The sequence below is a fragment of the Mandrillus leucophaeus genome, unplaced genomic scaffold (assembly GCF_000951045.1).
Source record: "Mandrillus leucophaeus isolate KB7577 unplaced genomic scaffold, Mleu.le_1.0 Scaffold842, whole genome shotgun sequence".
NCBI lineage: Eukaryota > Metazoa > Chordata > Mammalia > Primates > Cercopithecidae > Mandrillus > Mandrillus leucophaeus.
This window is the reverse complement of record NW_012109164.1, coordinates 174,442-191,311: the sequence shown is the minus strand read 5'-3', so window position 1 is coordinate 191,311 and position 16,870 is coordinate 174,442. Positions and strand designations below refer to the sequence as shown.

At 41.3% G+C, this 16,870-nt stretch overlaps 1 protein-coding gene across 1 annotated transcript in view; it reads right to left on the bottom strand.

The window, feature by feature from the left end:
• Positions 1 to 16,088, bottom strand: part of PATL1 (protein associated with topoisomerase II homolog 1 (yeast)) — a 32,570-nt gene extending 16,482 nt beyond the window's left edge. The window contains exons 1-9 of the mRNA XM_011968402.1: positions 15,929 to 16,088; positions 13,939 to 14,050; positions 6,073 to 6,290; positions 5,683 to 5,763; positions 4,358 to 4,552; positions 3,325 to 3,426; positions 2,785 to 2,874; positions 2,357 to 2,574; positions 900 to 989 (exon numbers count right to left, since the gene is read on the bottom strand). Of these exons, the coding sequence (XP_011823792.1) occupies positions 900 to 989; positions 2,357 to 2,574; positions 2,785 to 2,874; positions 3,325 to 3,426; positions 4,358 to 4,552; positions 5,683 to 5,763; positions 6,073 to 6,290; positions 13,939 to 14,050; positions 15,929 to 15,943 (1,121 nt within the window). The 5' untranslated portion in view covers positions 15,944 to 16,088. The remainder of the gene's footprint in view (positions 1 to 899; positions 990 to 2,356; positions 2,575 to 2,784; positions 2,875 to 3,324; positions 3,427 to 4,357; positions 4,553 to 5,682; positions 5,764 to 6,072; positions 6,291 to 13,938; positions 14,051 to 15,928) is intronic.
• Positions 16,089 to 16,870: the final 782 nt, after the last annotated feature.

Genomic DNA, 16,870 nt, shown 5'->3' with positions numbered 1-16,870 from the left:
ACAGAGGAATAAATGAGGCCAATTTTTTTTTTTTTTAAAAGATTCCCCTTGCTTTTCTTAAAAGGGGAGTGAAAAAGAACTAAGTTTTAATAGAATTTAAGAGGAAAGAGCTATGTAATAAATAATCAAGAAATAAAACTAAGATCTGAGTACCTTTCCATATGCTAAGCATATTCACCTGTGGACTTTTGTATAAGCTCTAGAATAACTCTGTGAGGTAGGTAGTTTTCTCTTCCCCACTTAAGACAACAAACCGACGCCAAAGAGAGATCAAGTAACTTGTCCAAAGCCATACATCTAGTGGTGGACTAAGGGATTTTGACACAGGCGATTTAGCTCTGAAGTCTACATAAATATTTTAAGCTCATTGAAAATCATGAAATATTTCAAATTCAGAGAAAAAGCCCAGCAAATACTATAATAAATATCCATTTACCCATCATCTAGAGCTAATAGAAAAAAATGTATTTGGTTGAATTTGCTTCAAATATTTTAAAGTAATATTAAAATAACACAGTGTTACACTGACAGAGGCCCTGTTGTACCCCTCTAGACCCAGTTTCCAGCTTCTCTTCCTTCATAGAGGAACCACTATCATGCCTTGGTATGTATCCTCCCTGAAATGTTTTTGTACGTTTATTACTTGTGTGTCTGTGTTTAAATATTACACAGTATTATTCTGTGTGCCTTTTAGTTTTACATAAATGGTACATGTAATTCCGTTCCTTGCTTCTTTACTCAATATTATGCTTTTCATATTTACATGTTGATAATACATTCAGGTTTACGGATACGAAGTAAACTTACAAAAAAAAACAAACTACTAAATAGCATGTTGTTACACTGTCAAAATTAAAAGCTGAATTAAGAAGCCATAAAGGAGTTGGATGAGTACTTACTTTCTATTCTGTTGCTGTCTCTGATACAAGAGTCGACGGTGCTGTGGATGAAGGTGAGTTGTGTCCGGTCTAAACACTGGGGTCTGAGATCTAAGAAAAATGGAACAGAGGTTCTCAGTTTGGTCATCCTGATGATTTGAAATTTTAAAGAATGTTGTCAGTACAGGATAACTTCGTACAGGTTAACTTAAGGGACTACAAAAGTCTGTTCGGGCTGGGTGCAGTGTGTAATCCCAGCACTTTGGGAGGCCAAGGCGGGTGGAACACTTGAGGTCAGGAGCTCGAGACCAGCCTGGCCAACATGGTGAAACCCTGTCTTTATTAAAAATACAAAAATTAGCTGGGTGTGGTAGCAGGCGCCTGCAGTTCCAGCTACTTGGAAGGCTGAGGCAGTAGAATCGCTTGAGCCTAGGTGGCAGAGTTTGCAGTGAGCCGATATCATGTGGGTCACTGCACTCCAGCCTGGGAGGCAGAGTGAGACTCTGTCTCAAAAAAATAAAAAAATAAAAAAGTCTATTCTAAGGAGACCTTTTAGAAGCAAAAGATAGTCATATTTTTACATATCTTCCACAAAGACCAAGTTCTAAAAGGGTGATCATGAAATCTGAGTGAATTAGGAGTAAAGCAGTATAATTCTTTTTCTTTTTGCTTTTAACTGTTTAACAGAAGTCTCTAAGTAGGTTTAACATACTCAGTTTCAACTATGTGGGAATATTATTAAAGATATATGTGTGATAGTTAATATGACTAGGCCTTAGTACCCAGTTATTTGGTCAAACACTGCTTAGATGTTGCTGTGAGGGTATTTTGTAAAGATGTGATTAACATTTATAACAAACTAAAGTTTCCCAGAAGAAGGAATTCTGCCTCAAGAGTGGAACACAAAAATCCTGCTTGAGTGTCTTGACTGCTGACCTGCTATACTTATTTCAAACTCAAGACTGCAACTTGAGCTTTTAAAAACTGTTTCTTGCCTGCTGGTCTGTCTTACGGATTTCGAACTTGTCAGTCTCTACAATCACATGAGCCGATTTCTTAAAATAAAACTTGCTCACATGAACATTCTTGCTCTCTTTCCCCTACTGGTTCTCGGGTGTCTCTTGAAAATCCTGACTGCCACAATACGATATGTAATAAAACACAACTTCACCGAAACAGGAACTTGAACCCCTTTTGTTATAAAACCAGAGGATAAAAGCAAACAACTTAGCTAGTGTGAAGATTAGCTGACTTTTCAGCATCTGTCGCTCTATTCCATACCTTCTGGTAATGTGAGAAAAATGTGATTCACAAGAAAGCCTGGAGATTGTCAAACATTTCCATGTTTGTCAACCTGAGGATCCAATAACATCTTAAAATTTATTAGTTAGCAAATATCAAGAGTCTTATAAAACTACACATCCACAATCAAAAGACTTGGCTGATAATTGATAAATAGTGGCATTGATTTTGTATACCTTAGGTTTTGCAGGTGGGGTCCTGGGCCAGGAGGGTGCTGCTGTGGAGGTGGTGTAGCGGAGGGTGGAGCACTAAAGAAGGCACGGAAGCCTGGTGCTGGGGGAAGCATCTGCCCAACTCGCCCTTGTAGCAACTTGGGATTCATGGCAGCAAGTGGACTACCAACAAATCCAGGCACCCGTGCAAACTGGCTGGGAGACATCCGTCCAGGCTGTAGCTACAAAGAGGAAGATCTTAGATTTAGACAATTAGCAAGTCCCTTTGCTTTTGTCTACAGAAAGGTGAATACTGTTTCCATCAATAACTTTGTTTGAAAAAGTAAAGGCAAAAATAAGAGTAGTGATTAACAGCAAAAAAGGGGCTACCATCTAATGAACTTTAGGAAAGTAGGAGAGTTCTTTATGAGTAGGGTTAATCACAGGCTTACCTGTGCTCCTCCAAGAAGCTGTGCTCTCTGGAGGGGGCTGAGAACAGGAGGAACACTAGGAGGAAAAGGGTGACCCAGGAGGGAAGAGTTCTAAGATAAAAAAAAAAAAAAGAATATGCTATAAAACAGGGGGTACATCAATATAATAATAAGGAAACTCAGCAGAAATGCAGTATAAACTTGGGTATAATAACTCTCAAATTACAGAGTCAAGTTCTGGAATATAAAAAAAGAGTAACGCTAGGAATTACAAAAACACCATGACCATGTGACATGAAAAAGAAAGCAGTAGAATGTGGGACCGAAACGGTAGGAACCAGATGATCACAATCAGTTTAGATTTTTAAAGATAAGAAAAGAGTTGATGTAAGAAACAACTGTCCTCTGACCTGGGGACAATTGGATCCAGAAATTTAAGGAGATTATAAAAAATAGGTATAATTTAGGAGATGTCAGCAAATCTAAATACTGGCAGTGATCATACAAATAGCGATCAGAAAATACATACTGCACATTTTTGTTAGGCTTAAAGTGACATACCGGGACACTGCAGAGCTGGTTTGGAGACATCCTCTCACCATAGGGAGCAGGATAACGAGGTGGCATTGGGGGCCGAACATGGACAGGCTTCGGACACAGAATCTATCAGGACAAACATATATACAACTACACTCAATGAAATCAGTTTTTCTTCCACCTACACTCCCTCCCCTCAAGTACTGGTAGAGACACAGAACTCAATGCAAAGCCCTACTTCTAAGCAAATTGCTATGGCTACAGGTTCAAATACAGAACCTTGGGCCACTTTCTCTCACAAATCAAGTACGGTGTCAGCATTAACTGAGGAAGATTTAGCTAATTCTCCAGTTATCCCCACCCTTCCATGCTGTCTGAGGGAGATACCAGCAGATATTCTGACTTGCAAATTCTCTCCAAGAGGATATATTTTGGTAGCACTGAGGGAGAAGGAATGATAAGAAAGCTGGAGGATTAACTAAGTCCTATTCTGAAGCCCCTGTGATATGGCCGCCATGCTCAGCACTTTTGTGATACATTGTGACTCCACCATTTCATAGGATGTTGAGCCTAACTAGGCCATACCAACACCACCCTCCCCCCATACCTTCCAAATTGGCCTTCCTTTTCAGCTGCTGGTTTCAGGTGGAGGAAAGTCTATGGAACAGGACTGCACAGGCTCTAGGGAAAGCAGGGATATCTTAAAGGTAAAAAGGGATGTGGACAATGCTGTGTGTTCCCACTCCCCCCAGCTTTCAGTTATCTCTCTGACAATGTTTTGGGCAGCCAGCAAAACACTTTAAAAAGGATATATGTGCTAAATGTGGCTAACTACCATTTTTTCTCCCCCAATTAAAAGGCAGCAGCAATAGCAGCAGCAAAGGGTATCAGGGAATGTGTCTCTTATTTGTACTAATTTATCCTCTAACTAGCTATTTTTCTTTCTAATCTAATGCCTACCCAAAATTTCCACCCTCCACCCAACATCACCAATTTTCCAAATAATTTTGCCCAGATTCCCAATATCCTGGGCTGTGTGCTTGTTAATGAGAGGTACCTGTTGGGTGAAGCTGGGTACAGCCATCTGTTTAGGTGGGGTGCCTATGGGGACAGCTCTAACAGGAGGACTGCCAATGATAGGTGAAGTTGACCGCCTTGGTAATGCACGTTCAGAAAGGTCCCGATCATCTTCTGGACCCTGGGGGGGCCTCTGAGGCAAGGCATATTCTAATACAGACACTGTAGGCATTTCCTAATTGAGGAAGTGGTAAAATAAAATAGAAATTAACTAACTTGATACGTTTTAGTAATCTCTACAGATGCCAAAAACACCTTAAGAAATTTTTAAACTTTATTTTTAATTCACATATAGTAAAATTTACTTTTTGGTATATGGTTCTCTGAGTTTGGTAAGTAACTGGCTCATGCCTGAAATCCCAGCGCTTTGGGAGGCTGAGGTGGGAGGATCACTTGAAGCCAGGAGTTTGAGACTAGCCTGGGTAACACAGCGAGACTTCATTTGTACAAAAATAAAAAAACTTAGCCAGGCATGGTGGCATGTGCCTGTAGTCTCAGCTGCTCAAGAGGCCGAGGTGGGAGGATCACTTGAGCCCAGGAGTTCAAGGTTACAGAGAGCTATGACTGTACCAGTGCCCTCTCTAGCCTGGTTGACACAGCAAGACCTGGTCTCAAAAAAAAAAAAGAGAGCGAGCAAGAACAGCTGTATCGCTCCCCACAAATTCCACTGTATTGTTCCTTTGCAGTTAACTCCTCCTGCCATGCCCAACCACTAGTAAACACTGATGACTTCTCTGTCCCTATAGTTTTGCATAGAAGTGACTTTTTCTTTTTTTTGAGACGGAGTCTCACTCTGTTGCCCAGGCTGGAGTGCAGTGGCGCAATCTTGCTTTACTACAACTTCCACTTCCCAGGTTCAAGTGATTATCCTGCCTCAGCCTCCTGAGTAGCTGGGATTACAGGCATCCACCACCACACCAGGTTAATTTTTGTATTTTAGTAGAGATGGGGTTTCACCATGTTGGCCAGGCTGGTCTCGAACTCCTCACCTCAAGTGATCCGCCCGCATCAGCCTCTCAAAGTGATGGGATTACATGCGTGAGCCACCACGCCTGGCTCAGAAAAGACTTTTTAAGTGATTCAAATCATAATCATACACTAACAAATTTAAATTCCAATGGCTCCCTTGCAACCTTTACCCTGGAGGCTAAAGAAAGGCATAGCTAAGTGCTGGATGCAGTAGTTGACATAATTCTAGCAAATGAAAGACCTATAAATCCCTTCAGTAAGGAAAGGATGACAACAGGAACCCACTTAAAATTTTTGGATATTAGAAATTTTATATAAAGAGAAAGTATTTAATACCTGAGCAAGCAGTGGTCCTCGGATTCGCCTCAGAACTTCAGATCCATCCCAGATACTGGAATTCAGGCTTCCTGGTTGGGGCTAACAAAAAAGGAAAACATACACACAAAGTCTGAAATGTTGTATACTCTCTGGGTGACTTATCTGCTGTTGGGGAGCAAGGTTCCAAAAGAGCCTCAAGCTGCTTTAGAATAAGAAATTATGGGGCTCCAGAATATATATTATTCCCCAACTTTATCTCTAGAACTGCTATCATCAGGAAATATATTATCAATTTTCTCTGGTACATGTAAATCTCTCATTAGAATAGATAAAATAAAATGACAAAGTTCAACACTTCACTTTAATTTTTAGTCTGCTATAGTTCTCAAATCAGAGTAACTTACTTACTTGTAAAACTGGCCTGGTCTGCACTGCCCTCATGATAGCTGGATCTTCTAGTTCATTTTCAATCACCATCTTACTGAGCCTTTCTGCCAGATTCTCCTCATGGTCACCCAACAAGTCCATTTCATCTCTCTCTCCATTGCCTGTTTGTTCATTAACTGCCACTGGTAGCTTTTCTTCCAATTCAGCCAGGCGTTCATGTGCTTCCTGCCAGTCATCATCTATAAGATGACACAGTTGATGTAAGAAATAGTTCATAGTGGTACGAAAAAGTTTTACACAATTATTCTGTTATTTATTTATTTTTTAAGACAGAGTCTCACTCTGTCGCCCAGGCTGCAGTGCAGTGGCGTGATCTCAGCTCACTGCAACCTCTACCTCCCGGGTTCAAGCGATTCTCTGCCTCAGCCTCCCGAGTAGCTGGAGTAGCTGGGACTACAGGCACCCGCCACCACACCTGGCTAATTTCTGTATTTTTAGTAGAGGTGGGGTTTCACCATGTTGGCCAGGCTGATCTCGAACTCCTGACCTCAAATGATCCACTCACCTCACCCACCTCAGCCTCCCAAAGTGCTGGGATTACAAGCATGAGCCACCATGCCCGGCCTACACAATTCTGTTAACCAAATGAATAATTCCAGAAGATAGGCAGAAAGTTAAGTTTCCACTTAGAAACAGGATATAAGGTTTAAACTAAGGGACATAAAAGCGTGCTTTTTACTATTAAAAGCAAATAACATTATACCAGGAATAAAATTCAAAAATGTGAATTAATAGCTTAAAACATCAATAATGTCCAAACTATATTCTGAAACTGTTTCCTAAACTGGTGATAGATATGTATAGTACTACTAGTTGGTTTTGAGATTCTATGACATTTCAAGCAAAAACTTTAAAGGGAAGTTAAAACTCATAGCATTAGCACACAACTTTCTTTTAGATTATAAGTGCCACATTCTTTACATGCTTTTGAATCCATTTGTTCCATTCAATAAATATTTGGTAAGCATCTATTATGTGACAAGCCCTGTTTTAGATGCATGGGATACACTGGTGTACAAAAAGACAGAGATTCCGCCTTTGTAACACTTTCATGCAAGCAGGAAAGAGAGAGATAGACAATAAGCATAATAATTAGATACTATACCAGAAGATGAAATTGCTATAGGAATATAAAGGAAGAAAGGCAGATTGCAAATTTAAATAGATGGTCAGAGGTAGGCCTCATTAAGAAGATGACATTTGAGCAAAGATTCTGAAGAGTAAGAGGGTTAGCAATTTGGGTATCTGGGAGAAGACGGTTCCAGGCAGAGGGACAGTCAGTATAAAGAAAGGCCTTAAGGTGAGAGATTGACGGTTTTGAGAAACAGCAAGGAGGACTGTGTTTGGAATGGAATGAGCAGGGTGGGGAGAGTAGAAGAAAATGAGGTCAAAAAGTCATGAGGAGGGGGCTCATTCTGGGCCACTATGCCAATGAAAATTTTCACTTGGCTTAACTTTTAAAAGAATCTCTCTGGTTGCTGTGCTGAAAACAGGCTGGGGAAGAGGAAGGGGCATTTCCTTTTTTATTTTAACTATGTCTGCTATTACTGCACACTACTATAAAGTCTGTAGCACTGACACTAAGGTTATTTTTGCATTTGGTATGTTGGCATCATTTTTTCTGTTTTTGAATCCCATTACAGCACAGATGACAATCTTCAGAACCCTCTATCAGCTGCTGTGGAGCTAGACCTTACTTCCATCACATTTCACTCCAGTTCTCTCCAATCTTATTCCATTCTGCTTCCATCAGGAAAGCTGTACTCACAGTTTTGCTTCTTTTAGTATTCTTTTTTATTTCTGTTTTTTGAGACAGGGTCTCACTGTCGCCCAGGTTAGAGTGCAATGGCGTGATCTGGCTCACTGTGGTCTCGACCTCCTGGGTTCAGGTGAACCCCCAACCTCAGCCTCCCAAGTAACTGGAACTACAGGTTTGTACCACCACGCTAGGCTAATTTTTGTATTTTTTGTAGAGTCAGGGTTTCCCCATGTTGCCCAGACTGGTCTTGAGCTCCTGGGCTCAAGCAATCCACCTGCAACGGCCTTCCAAAGAGCTGGGATCACAGGCGTGAGCCACCGCATCCGGCCTTTCTTTTCAGGTATTCAAATGCGAAACTTCTTCCTCCTCATTCCTACTCCTAAATAATCCTTTCATTTTATTTCTTCCTTTACCTCATCTCAATATGCACTACTTTCTAATCCACAAAAAGTATTATTTTGTACATGTTATATGGTATTCTTTTTTAGTTACATGTTTTATATAATTCAACAGACAGGGATAACAGGTCATAACACAGAAACAGGACTTTCTCTTTTCTGCTTTCAAAGAAAATACATGTTTAAAAAATTCAAACACACGTCACTTAAGTGAAAGTTCCCCATAATTCCACAGCTGTGTTAAGTTTTAAATAGTTTTAAGTTGTGTTAAGTTTATAAAGTTAACTTGTTTCTTTTTACTTAAGCAATATGTCTTGGACATCTTTTCATGCATGCACACAGGCATAACTACTGATATTATCTCATTCTTTTTAATACCTACATAAGATTATATTTTATTGCTAAACTATAATGTAATTTATCCCCTACTGGTAAATATTTGGATTATTTACAATTTTCCAATATAATAATACTGTAATGAACATCATACATATCTTAACAGTTTATGTGACTTTAAATAGACTAACTTCCTCTTAGAATCAGATTATACTAACAGTTAAAATTTGCTATATGTTTTTTTTTATCATACAACAAGGTATCACATAATACTAGTGATCCGCAGAGTGAGGGAAGTGGGACTTTCAAATATATAATTTTGGTATCACAGGACCCACTGTCTAGTTTGGGGACACTGTGGTAGATTTGAGTGTATTAGTTGTGGTAAGGGATTCCTTAAGTTGAGGATCACTTTGCCATCACTAGGATAAAGGCTGCGGGCAAAAGCTATAAAAATATCCTTACCTAAGCCTCCGGGACCTGGGTCTTCTTTATAATTATGTGGTATTTTTTGCCTACCCAACAGCTTCCTCTTACCTGAGTGACTAGTCAGGTGACACTCTTCTCCTAAATTGTCATCTTACAAAAAAGAATTTAAGGTAGCTATTTTATGATGATGGTCTCTGATAAGTCTATCCTGATGTGCTCCAAAAAATGGAAAAATCCACTTTAAATGAAAATTACATTATTAATTTAAATGACTAATCATCTGAAAGAAAATATTTAAAGAAGAATGTAATTAAAAACCAAATGTGACATTCATATTTGTGTCATCCTTGGTAAGGAAGAGTAAGCTGAGACAGGATAAATTGTTTTTTGTAACTTTACTAACTTAGCAATGTCACAAGAGTGAGAATCTATCATCTTGAATTGAGGGATTTGTAAAAACATTTATTTCCCAAATTTAAGAAGTTAATTTGTTAGTGGATTTGTTCTAATGCAGTAGAGTTCTAATTTGCATGCTTGTCTGTCACTACTTCCCATATTCATGCTTGCTAACTTTACCAAATCCTATCAAATATGGATAATCTACTTCCCCTTAATAATAATATTTTTAAAATATTGGTTAAGTTGCCATATTCTGTGAGAATAGATCTCTGGTGAATTGAATGTTACATTTTCACACACGTAAGCAAAGGAATCTATGCCATAAAATACTATCATCATCATTTTAGATTTTTCTTACTCTTGTAAAAAATTATCTGAAGTAGTATTTTAGAGATCTTATGCCCTTACTGCAAAAGAATACTTCACCCTGTATCTTTTTCAAATGACCTAAAAATATAGTTACTTAGATATGCCAGTGCTTGACCTGAGTCCATTATTAGTCAAAATGATAAAAGGTAGGCAAAAGAGTAACAGAGAAATGAAGGGAAAGAGACTATCTGTAATAATGAACTAACCTATACCCTTGATGTGTGTTACTGAATTTCTGGCTGCTTCTATAAACTTATACTTGTAATAACAACCCCTGAAGCCTGTCTCAGGTATAGTTTTGAATGAAAACAAAATAAAAAGGAAGTAGAAGTGATTTAATTTCAAGGCAATCTTTATCTCTAAAGACTATAGTAGCTATCAATAAAAGAGGTAGGAAGGAGGGTGATCCCTTCCAAGTGGAGGCAGGAGATTTCCAAAGAGTCCCCAAAAACTATTTAACATAACTAGTACTTTACAGTAATTATATTTATGGTTACTTAACCCGTCACTCTTCCTCATTTGTTAAAATGAGGATAATAACAGTATCTATCTCACAAAGTTGCTGTGAGGATTAACAATATATGTAAAACATTTAGAATGGTGCCTAGTCATAATAAGCACCATGCTAAGTGTAAGCTTTTATTTTTAGAGAAGGAGTTGGGATTACTGCAACACTATTTATTGCTCTTAGATGATGCAAACATTTTTCATGCAGAAGAGAGTGACTCGTTTCTTAAGGAAAGGTGACCATTTGTAGCCAATGACCTAAAATGTCCACTGTACTAGCAGGTATTATTCAAGATGCCCACTATATGAATTAAAAATCATAAAATCAAAACAAATGTCAAAGTCTGACATTTCACCTCTAGATTTAAACTCTCTATACCAGCTTTGTATCAACCTGCAGACGAGTATCAAAGAAGTCACAGGTTGACTTGGAAAACAATTTTCTTTTTATAGTATTTACACCAAGCTGTTATGAAGAATTAAGATCTTACAATTCAAGTACATTACACTCTCAAGGGAAAGGGCTCACCTTTGGAAATCTTTTCTCCATTATAAACTTTCTTGGGCAAAAAGTCCTTCTAATCACCCTTTGGCCCTAAGGTACAAAGTGGGTTAATCATACGCCATTTCATTGCCTTTACTTTGTACTACCTGTTCTTTTACTGTGTAAACCTAATGGCTTTTTCAGCACATGTGCACTTTCCTTCTTCCCCATCATATAAAATACAGTTCTGGACACTCTAACATCCTTTTAAGTCAATATTATTCCCATCTTACGAGAAAAAATAGAAACTCAGGAAAAAAAGACTGTCCATAGCACTCTGGAAGTCAATGCTGCCTCATTTTAATGTCTATAAATCAATTCTAGCTAATTCATTTTAATACTGAGGAACTTGTTGAAAAAATGGTTAACATTCAGTATAGTATTTTAATAGAAAAAGAGTTCTAGAAACAAGCAGGTGTTGGTAGCTTCTATGGTATTCTATTTTTTTTTTTTTTTTTTTGAGACGGAGTCTCGCTCTGTCGCCCAGGCTGGAGTGCGGTGGCCGGATCTCGGCTCACTGCAAGCTCCGCCTCCCGGGTTCACGCCATTCTCCTGCCTCAGCCTCCCGAGTAGCTGGGACTACAGGCGCCCGCCACCACGCCCGGCTAGTTTTTTGTATCTTTTAGTAGAGACGGGGTTTCATCGTGTTAGCCAGGATGGTCTCGATCTCCTGACCTTGTGATCCGCCCGTGTCGGCCTCCCAAAGTGCTGGGATTACAGGCTTGAGCCACCGCGCCCGGCCGGTATTCTATTTTTAAATTATTTGATAATTAACTTTTTAGAGACAAGGTCTCGCTCTGTTACCCAGGCTGGAATGTAGTGGCACCGCCATAGCTGATGCAGCCCTGAACTCTTGGGCTCAAGGGATCCTCAGCCTCCTAAGTGGCACATACCAGCATGCCTGGATATTTTTCAAAAAAAATTTTGTAGAGAAAGAGTCTCACTATGTTGCCCAGGATGGTCTTGAACTCCTGGCCTCAAGTGATCCTCCTGCCTTGACCTCCCAAAGTGCTGAGAGCTGTGGGCTTGAGCTACCACAAATAGCTTATTGTGTTCTACTGATCATCACTAAACTACCTTCCAAATATAATTTGCAATTCACATCAGTTTCCTGCTTTTGTAATTCCACTCTACATCTCTTTGCCTGTGATCTCCATGGAGAGAGATAATAGCATCTTGGATCAAGTTATCCTCCTGGACAATCTCATCTGCCAACCCATGCCTATAATCCAAAAGGTCTTTGATTCCCTTCCATCATGAGTCTAGCTTCCACTTTCGACACTTTTCTTGCTGCTTCTAATCATAACAAAGTTTTAGTTCTCTACTGAATTTTACAAATAACTGACAATATTAAAACACCTTCATTTTTGCCAGTTTATTCAATTCAGTCTAAGCTTTAATAAATGTATTAGGTCACTGCAAAACCAGTGACCATTATAATACTTTAAGGTCTCTTATTTGTTTTTGATATTCAACATCTTGGGATTACCAACTATTGCTAAATTTTCTCTTCTTCCTTATGACTTAACTTGGAGCATTTGTTGCAGACAGAAGTGTTGCGACTCCAAAGAATCATACATATTTATACATTTGAACATAAACACTCTTATTGCTGCTTTCCAGCACCAAGTCTAAGCAAACATATCTGCATTGACTCTTACCTATTCATTTGCTTAAAAATATATAGTTTTGGCCAGGCGCGGTGGCTCACGCCTGTAATTCCAGCACTTTGGGAGGCTGAGGAGGGATCACTTGAGGTCAGGAGTTCATGACCACCCTGGCCAAAAATGGAGAAACCCTGTCTCTACTAAAAAATACAAAAATTAGCCGGGCGCCTGTATTCTCAGCTACTTGGAAGGCTGAGGCAGGAGAACTGCTTGAACTGGGGAGGCAGAGGCTGCAGCGAGCCAACATCATGCTACTGCACTTGTCTAGGTGACAGAGCAAGACTCTGTCTCAAATCAAATGTATATGTATATGTATATGCATATGTATATGTATGTGTATATAGTTTAAAAGTTTAAATTTTAACTTATTACTCCACTTGTTCTACACCTGTTCTAAGTAACATGTGTTCTTGAACGTTATAAGCTTGCTTTCTAAATTTTCCATCTCGGTATTTATAACCCTGTGGTCTGTAAGCTTAGTTTGGCTCTTTAGGTTTTAAACTTTTCCCAACTCTTAAAATATGTATCTACAGGCTGGGCGCGGTGGTCAGGCCTGTAATCCCAGCACTTTGGGAGGCCGAGGCAGGTGGATCATGAGGTCAGGGGTTCGAGACCTGCCTGGCCGACATGGTGAAACTCCGTCTCTACTAAAAATACAAAAATTAGCTGGGTGTGGTGGCAGGTGCCTATAATCCCAGGTACTCGGGAGCCTGAGGCAAGAGAATTGCTTGAACCCGGGAGGCGGAGGTTGCAGTGAGCTGAGATCATGCCACTGCACTCCAGTCTGGGTGACAGAGCAAGACTCCATCTCAAAAAAGAATAAATAAATAAATAAAAAATATGTATCTATATCCAGGGATGAACAAAATTTCATCTGTGCATACTTTTCTAACTTATGAGGCCTTTCTTGACCCCCAAAATTCTTGGTATAAAAACCTTTACGTTTTGTTGAAGATACTATAAGTTGCAAAGTTATATAATATACTAGTGATAGACTAAATTTTAAAACACATACACCCACATACTTTTCTACTAGTACACTAGTTTTCCTTAAGTTATATGTCATACAAATAAAAATTCCTCTCATTTAGGATTACTTTAAATCTCTCTTAAATGTTTACTTCTCTAAACATTTGAAGCCCTCATAGGGGCAACCTGTAGCCATAGATCATATAGCTGGAAGGGGCAAGGCTTACAGAATACCTGATTTTATAGGTGAGGCAAAAAGATACTCAGAGGATCAGGATAGGTGCTGTTTCCAGTGAAGAATGAAACATTCTGACTAAGATGAGGAATAGAAGAATATCTTGCCAAGTTAGTGAATGAGGTTACCCCTAATAAGATAAAGCACTTCTAAAAGACGGCACTTGAAAACAGCAAGAAGCCAAGATGATATTATAAGAGAAAGATGTCACTTACCAACTGCACCTGACCCAAATGTATCATCATTGAATTGATCAATCTCTTCATCTTCTTCTCCCAGTCCCTGAAATGCATCTTCATCTTCATCCAGAGGACAATCCTCCAAAGACTAAAAAAAGAGGAAAGACATTAGTTATTCATGAAATTCACACCCTCATTTTAAAAAGGTTCTAAAAATGTTCATCTTACCTTCTCAATGAACATAATTGCTTCATTATGACTTTTTGTAAAGATGGCATTTTCTACTTCCCAATTTCTGACACTGGAAGATTTCATCAACTTTCTTTCACTTTCTATTTCCTATTCCTTATTTAATTCTCGCCCCACCTCACAGCATTCCATTTCTCTATTTTATCAAGAATCCACTAACAGCAGTTCCTCATGCAACCAAGAAATTAAGTCCACAACTTCCCTTATATCACTGGTTGAAAAAGTGATGACAACTAATAATAAACCCTTTATTTTCTTGTATCTTTATGTATCTTTTCTAGCAAAATTCTCATCTTTCTCATTATATTCATGTCATGTTTTCAACTATTATTCCCTTTCAAAGCTTTGTCTTCATTTTCCATCTTTTTTATCTTCCCTATAGGCCTAAACTCTAGTGATTAAAGTTAGGTCTTCAACCACAATAAAATGAACTCTGGAAAAGCTGTGATATGACAAGTTCAAGTTCTGGCTCCACTTCTACAGTCAGTGTGAACATGGGCAACTCAGAAAATTTCTAATTAGCTCATCAAATACCTTTATACAACCTATTGTGTCTAAGGCTCTGTGCTAGGCTGTAAGGCTCAGTCTCTTATATCGTAATGCAGGGACTACACCAACTATGGCAGAGAGTTGTGATGATCAAAGCAGGCAAAGATTACAGATTATCGAACAAAGGCTAGAGATCACCACATCCTAGGTAGGTTAACTTCACTTCAATTTTACTCAACTGATTTATTCTCCAAGTTTTCCTTTCGGTTTGGTCTTGGATCATTCCTATTATCTGTCCTCAATTTTCAAAAATTCGGAATCAGAATTCCATAGTCGATCAGTAGATACGTTTGTGATACACCTTGCCTGGCTACCTCTTAGCTACCCTGTTTACAAAGGAAAGATTAGGTCAAAGGGCATTATTCTCCTGCCAGAGCCCTTCCAAACTTATGCAAATAGGCATGCAGCTGCCTTCGTATCAAAGGCAACTTCCAGCAGCACTCCCTTCCAAATCACAAAGATCTACTTTACCAAATCACTGCTTTTTCAATTAAAAATAGGATCATTTACATCAGTTCTTTCATGCTACAAACCCAGAAAGTTTACGTCCAGAGATTAGGAGTCGCTCAAGGTCATACAGTGAGTTGGTGACAGGGTCAGCACTGTTTGTTGCTATTGCTACATTCCCGGGACCTTCACCAAACCCACGTCTCCCAGCACTAGCTCAGAGGGAACTTCTGCTGGACACGCCCCCCTCCCAACTCGGAGCCCTGTTTAGTAAACGGGCTGGGGCCCTAGTCCAACGGCACGCCCAGGCCCCCTTGACCTGAAGGTAGCCCGTGTGAATGGGGTGTGTGTCAGTGTAATTCGAGTGGAGGTGGGTGGGGGGTGGTTCCGGGTCCAGGGCGGGAAACTCGGCTCTGGGAATTCCCGGGTGACTCCTACTCAAGAAAAGCACCCAGGTAGATGCAATACTGTACCCTCGATGGCTCCTCTAGGGGTGGGGGCGGGGGTGTGGTCTGATTACAGCACTTAACGGGCCCTCCCCACCCCAAAACGGAGGCCAACTTTCCCCAGCGACAACTAATGGGACTGTCTCGACCCCTGAAGCCAGCTCCCAGCCCTAGAATTAGACCCGCGACCCCAGGCCAGTCGCGTCCAGCTAAGTCCTGCGACTCCCCCAGCCCGCCCCCTGCCCCGCAGGAACACGGGACCGGCGTGCGGAGGGGGAGTGAGGGAGAGGGGCGCGGGAGGGAGGGAGGGGTCACTTCCGGTCGCAACAGCTCACCTCGTAGCGGAACATTCTTGGGGAGGGGGGCAGGGAGCGGGGAGGGGAGAGGGGGAGGGAGGGAAGAAGCGCTGACTCCCCGGCTCCTCCGCGCGCGGGTCCTCCACCGGCTCGCGACCCCTGGCCGCCGCCGTACGCCGGAGCGTGCGTGGGGACGTGCGCAGGCGCGCCTCAGGCAGGGCGGCCACCCGGCTCGGTGCCCGGCGGCGGCGGCTGCGCAGGGACAGATTTGGCGTCCTGCTTCCTAGTCTCAGCGGCGGGAAGGAGGTCCCGTGGCGAGAGACTGCGCACGCGCTGCCCGTCGTCGGCTGCCTGGTGATCTGGGCTTGCAGCTCCGCCCTCTCTTTCTCCGCGCCCGCTAGGCGCTCCGCTTGGAGCTGAGGGGCAGGTCACGAGTTCTCCGTCACCCGCGAGGCGGAGAAAACCCTTGTGATTGTCACAGGGTATGGCTCTGAAGAATCCTGGGCTTAGCCTGGGCTGGGAAACGTGGAGATTCCCTGGCTGTTTTTCCAACGTCCGACTCACTCTTGGGGTTGCTCGGGGGTCTCCACGTTACGATCTGCGCCTTGCGCAGGGAAAAAAGAATGGAAAGTTGCTCGTCTTCGAAAGGGGCGGACTTCTTCGCCACTTTCAGTGGCTCGTCGCCTGCTGAATCCGCAGCAGGTCAGGGCTGTGATTTATGTGGCTCTAAACGATGACAGCGCTCGTTTTTTTTTTTTTTTGAAATGCCGAAGACAGGTTCTGGGAGGTTTAACTAGGGTGGTATTTTTAGGCGCCAGGCTCATCAGGCGCGAGGAGCTGCAGAGCCTTGAAGGGCAGCACGGCCATGGGCTGCGGGCCACGCAGCAGCAGGGTCTTCGGGCCGGGATGCGCCGCTGGGTGACGCCACTTCCTTAGAGAGGAATGTGTCCAGCTTAGAAGCTGCGGACCCCTGGTTCCAGA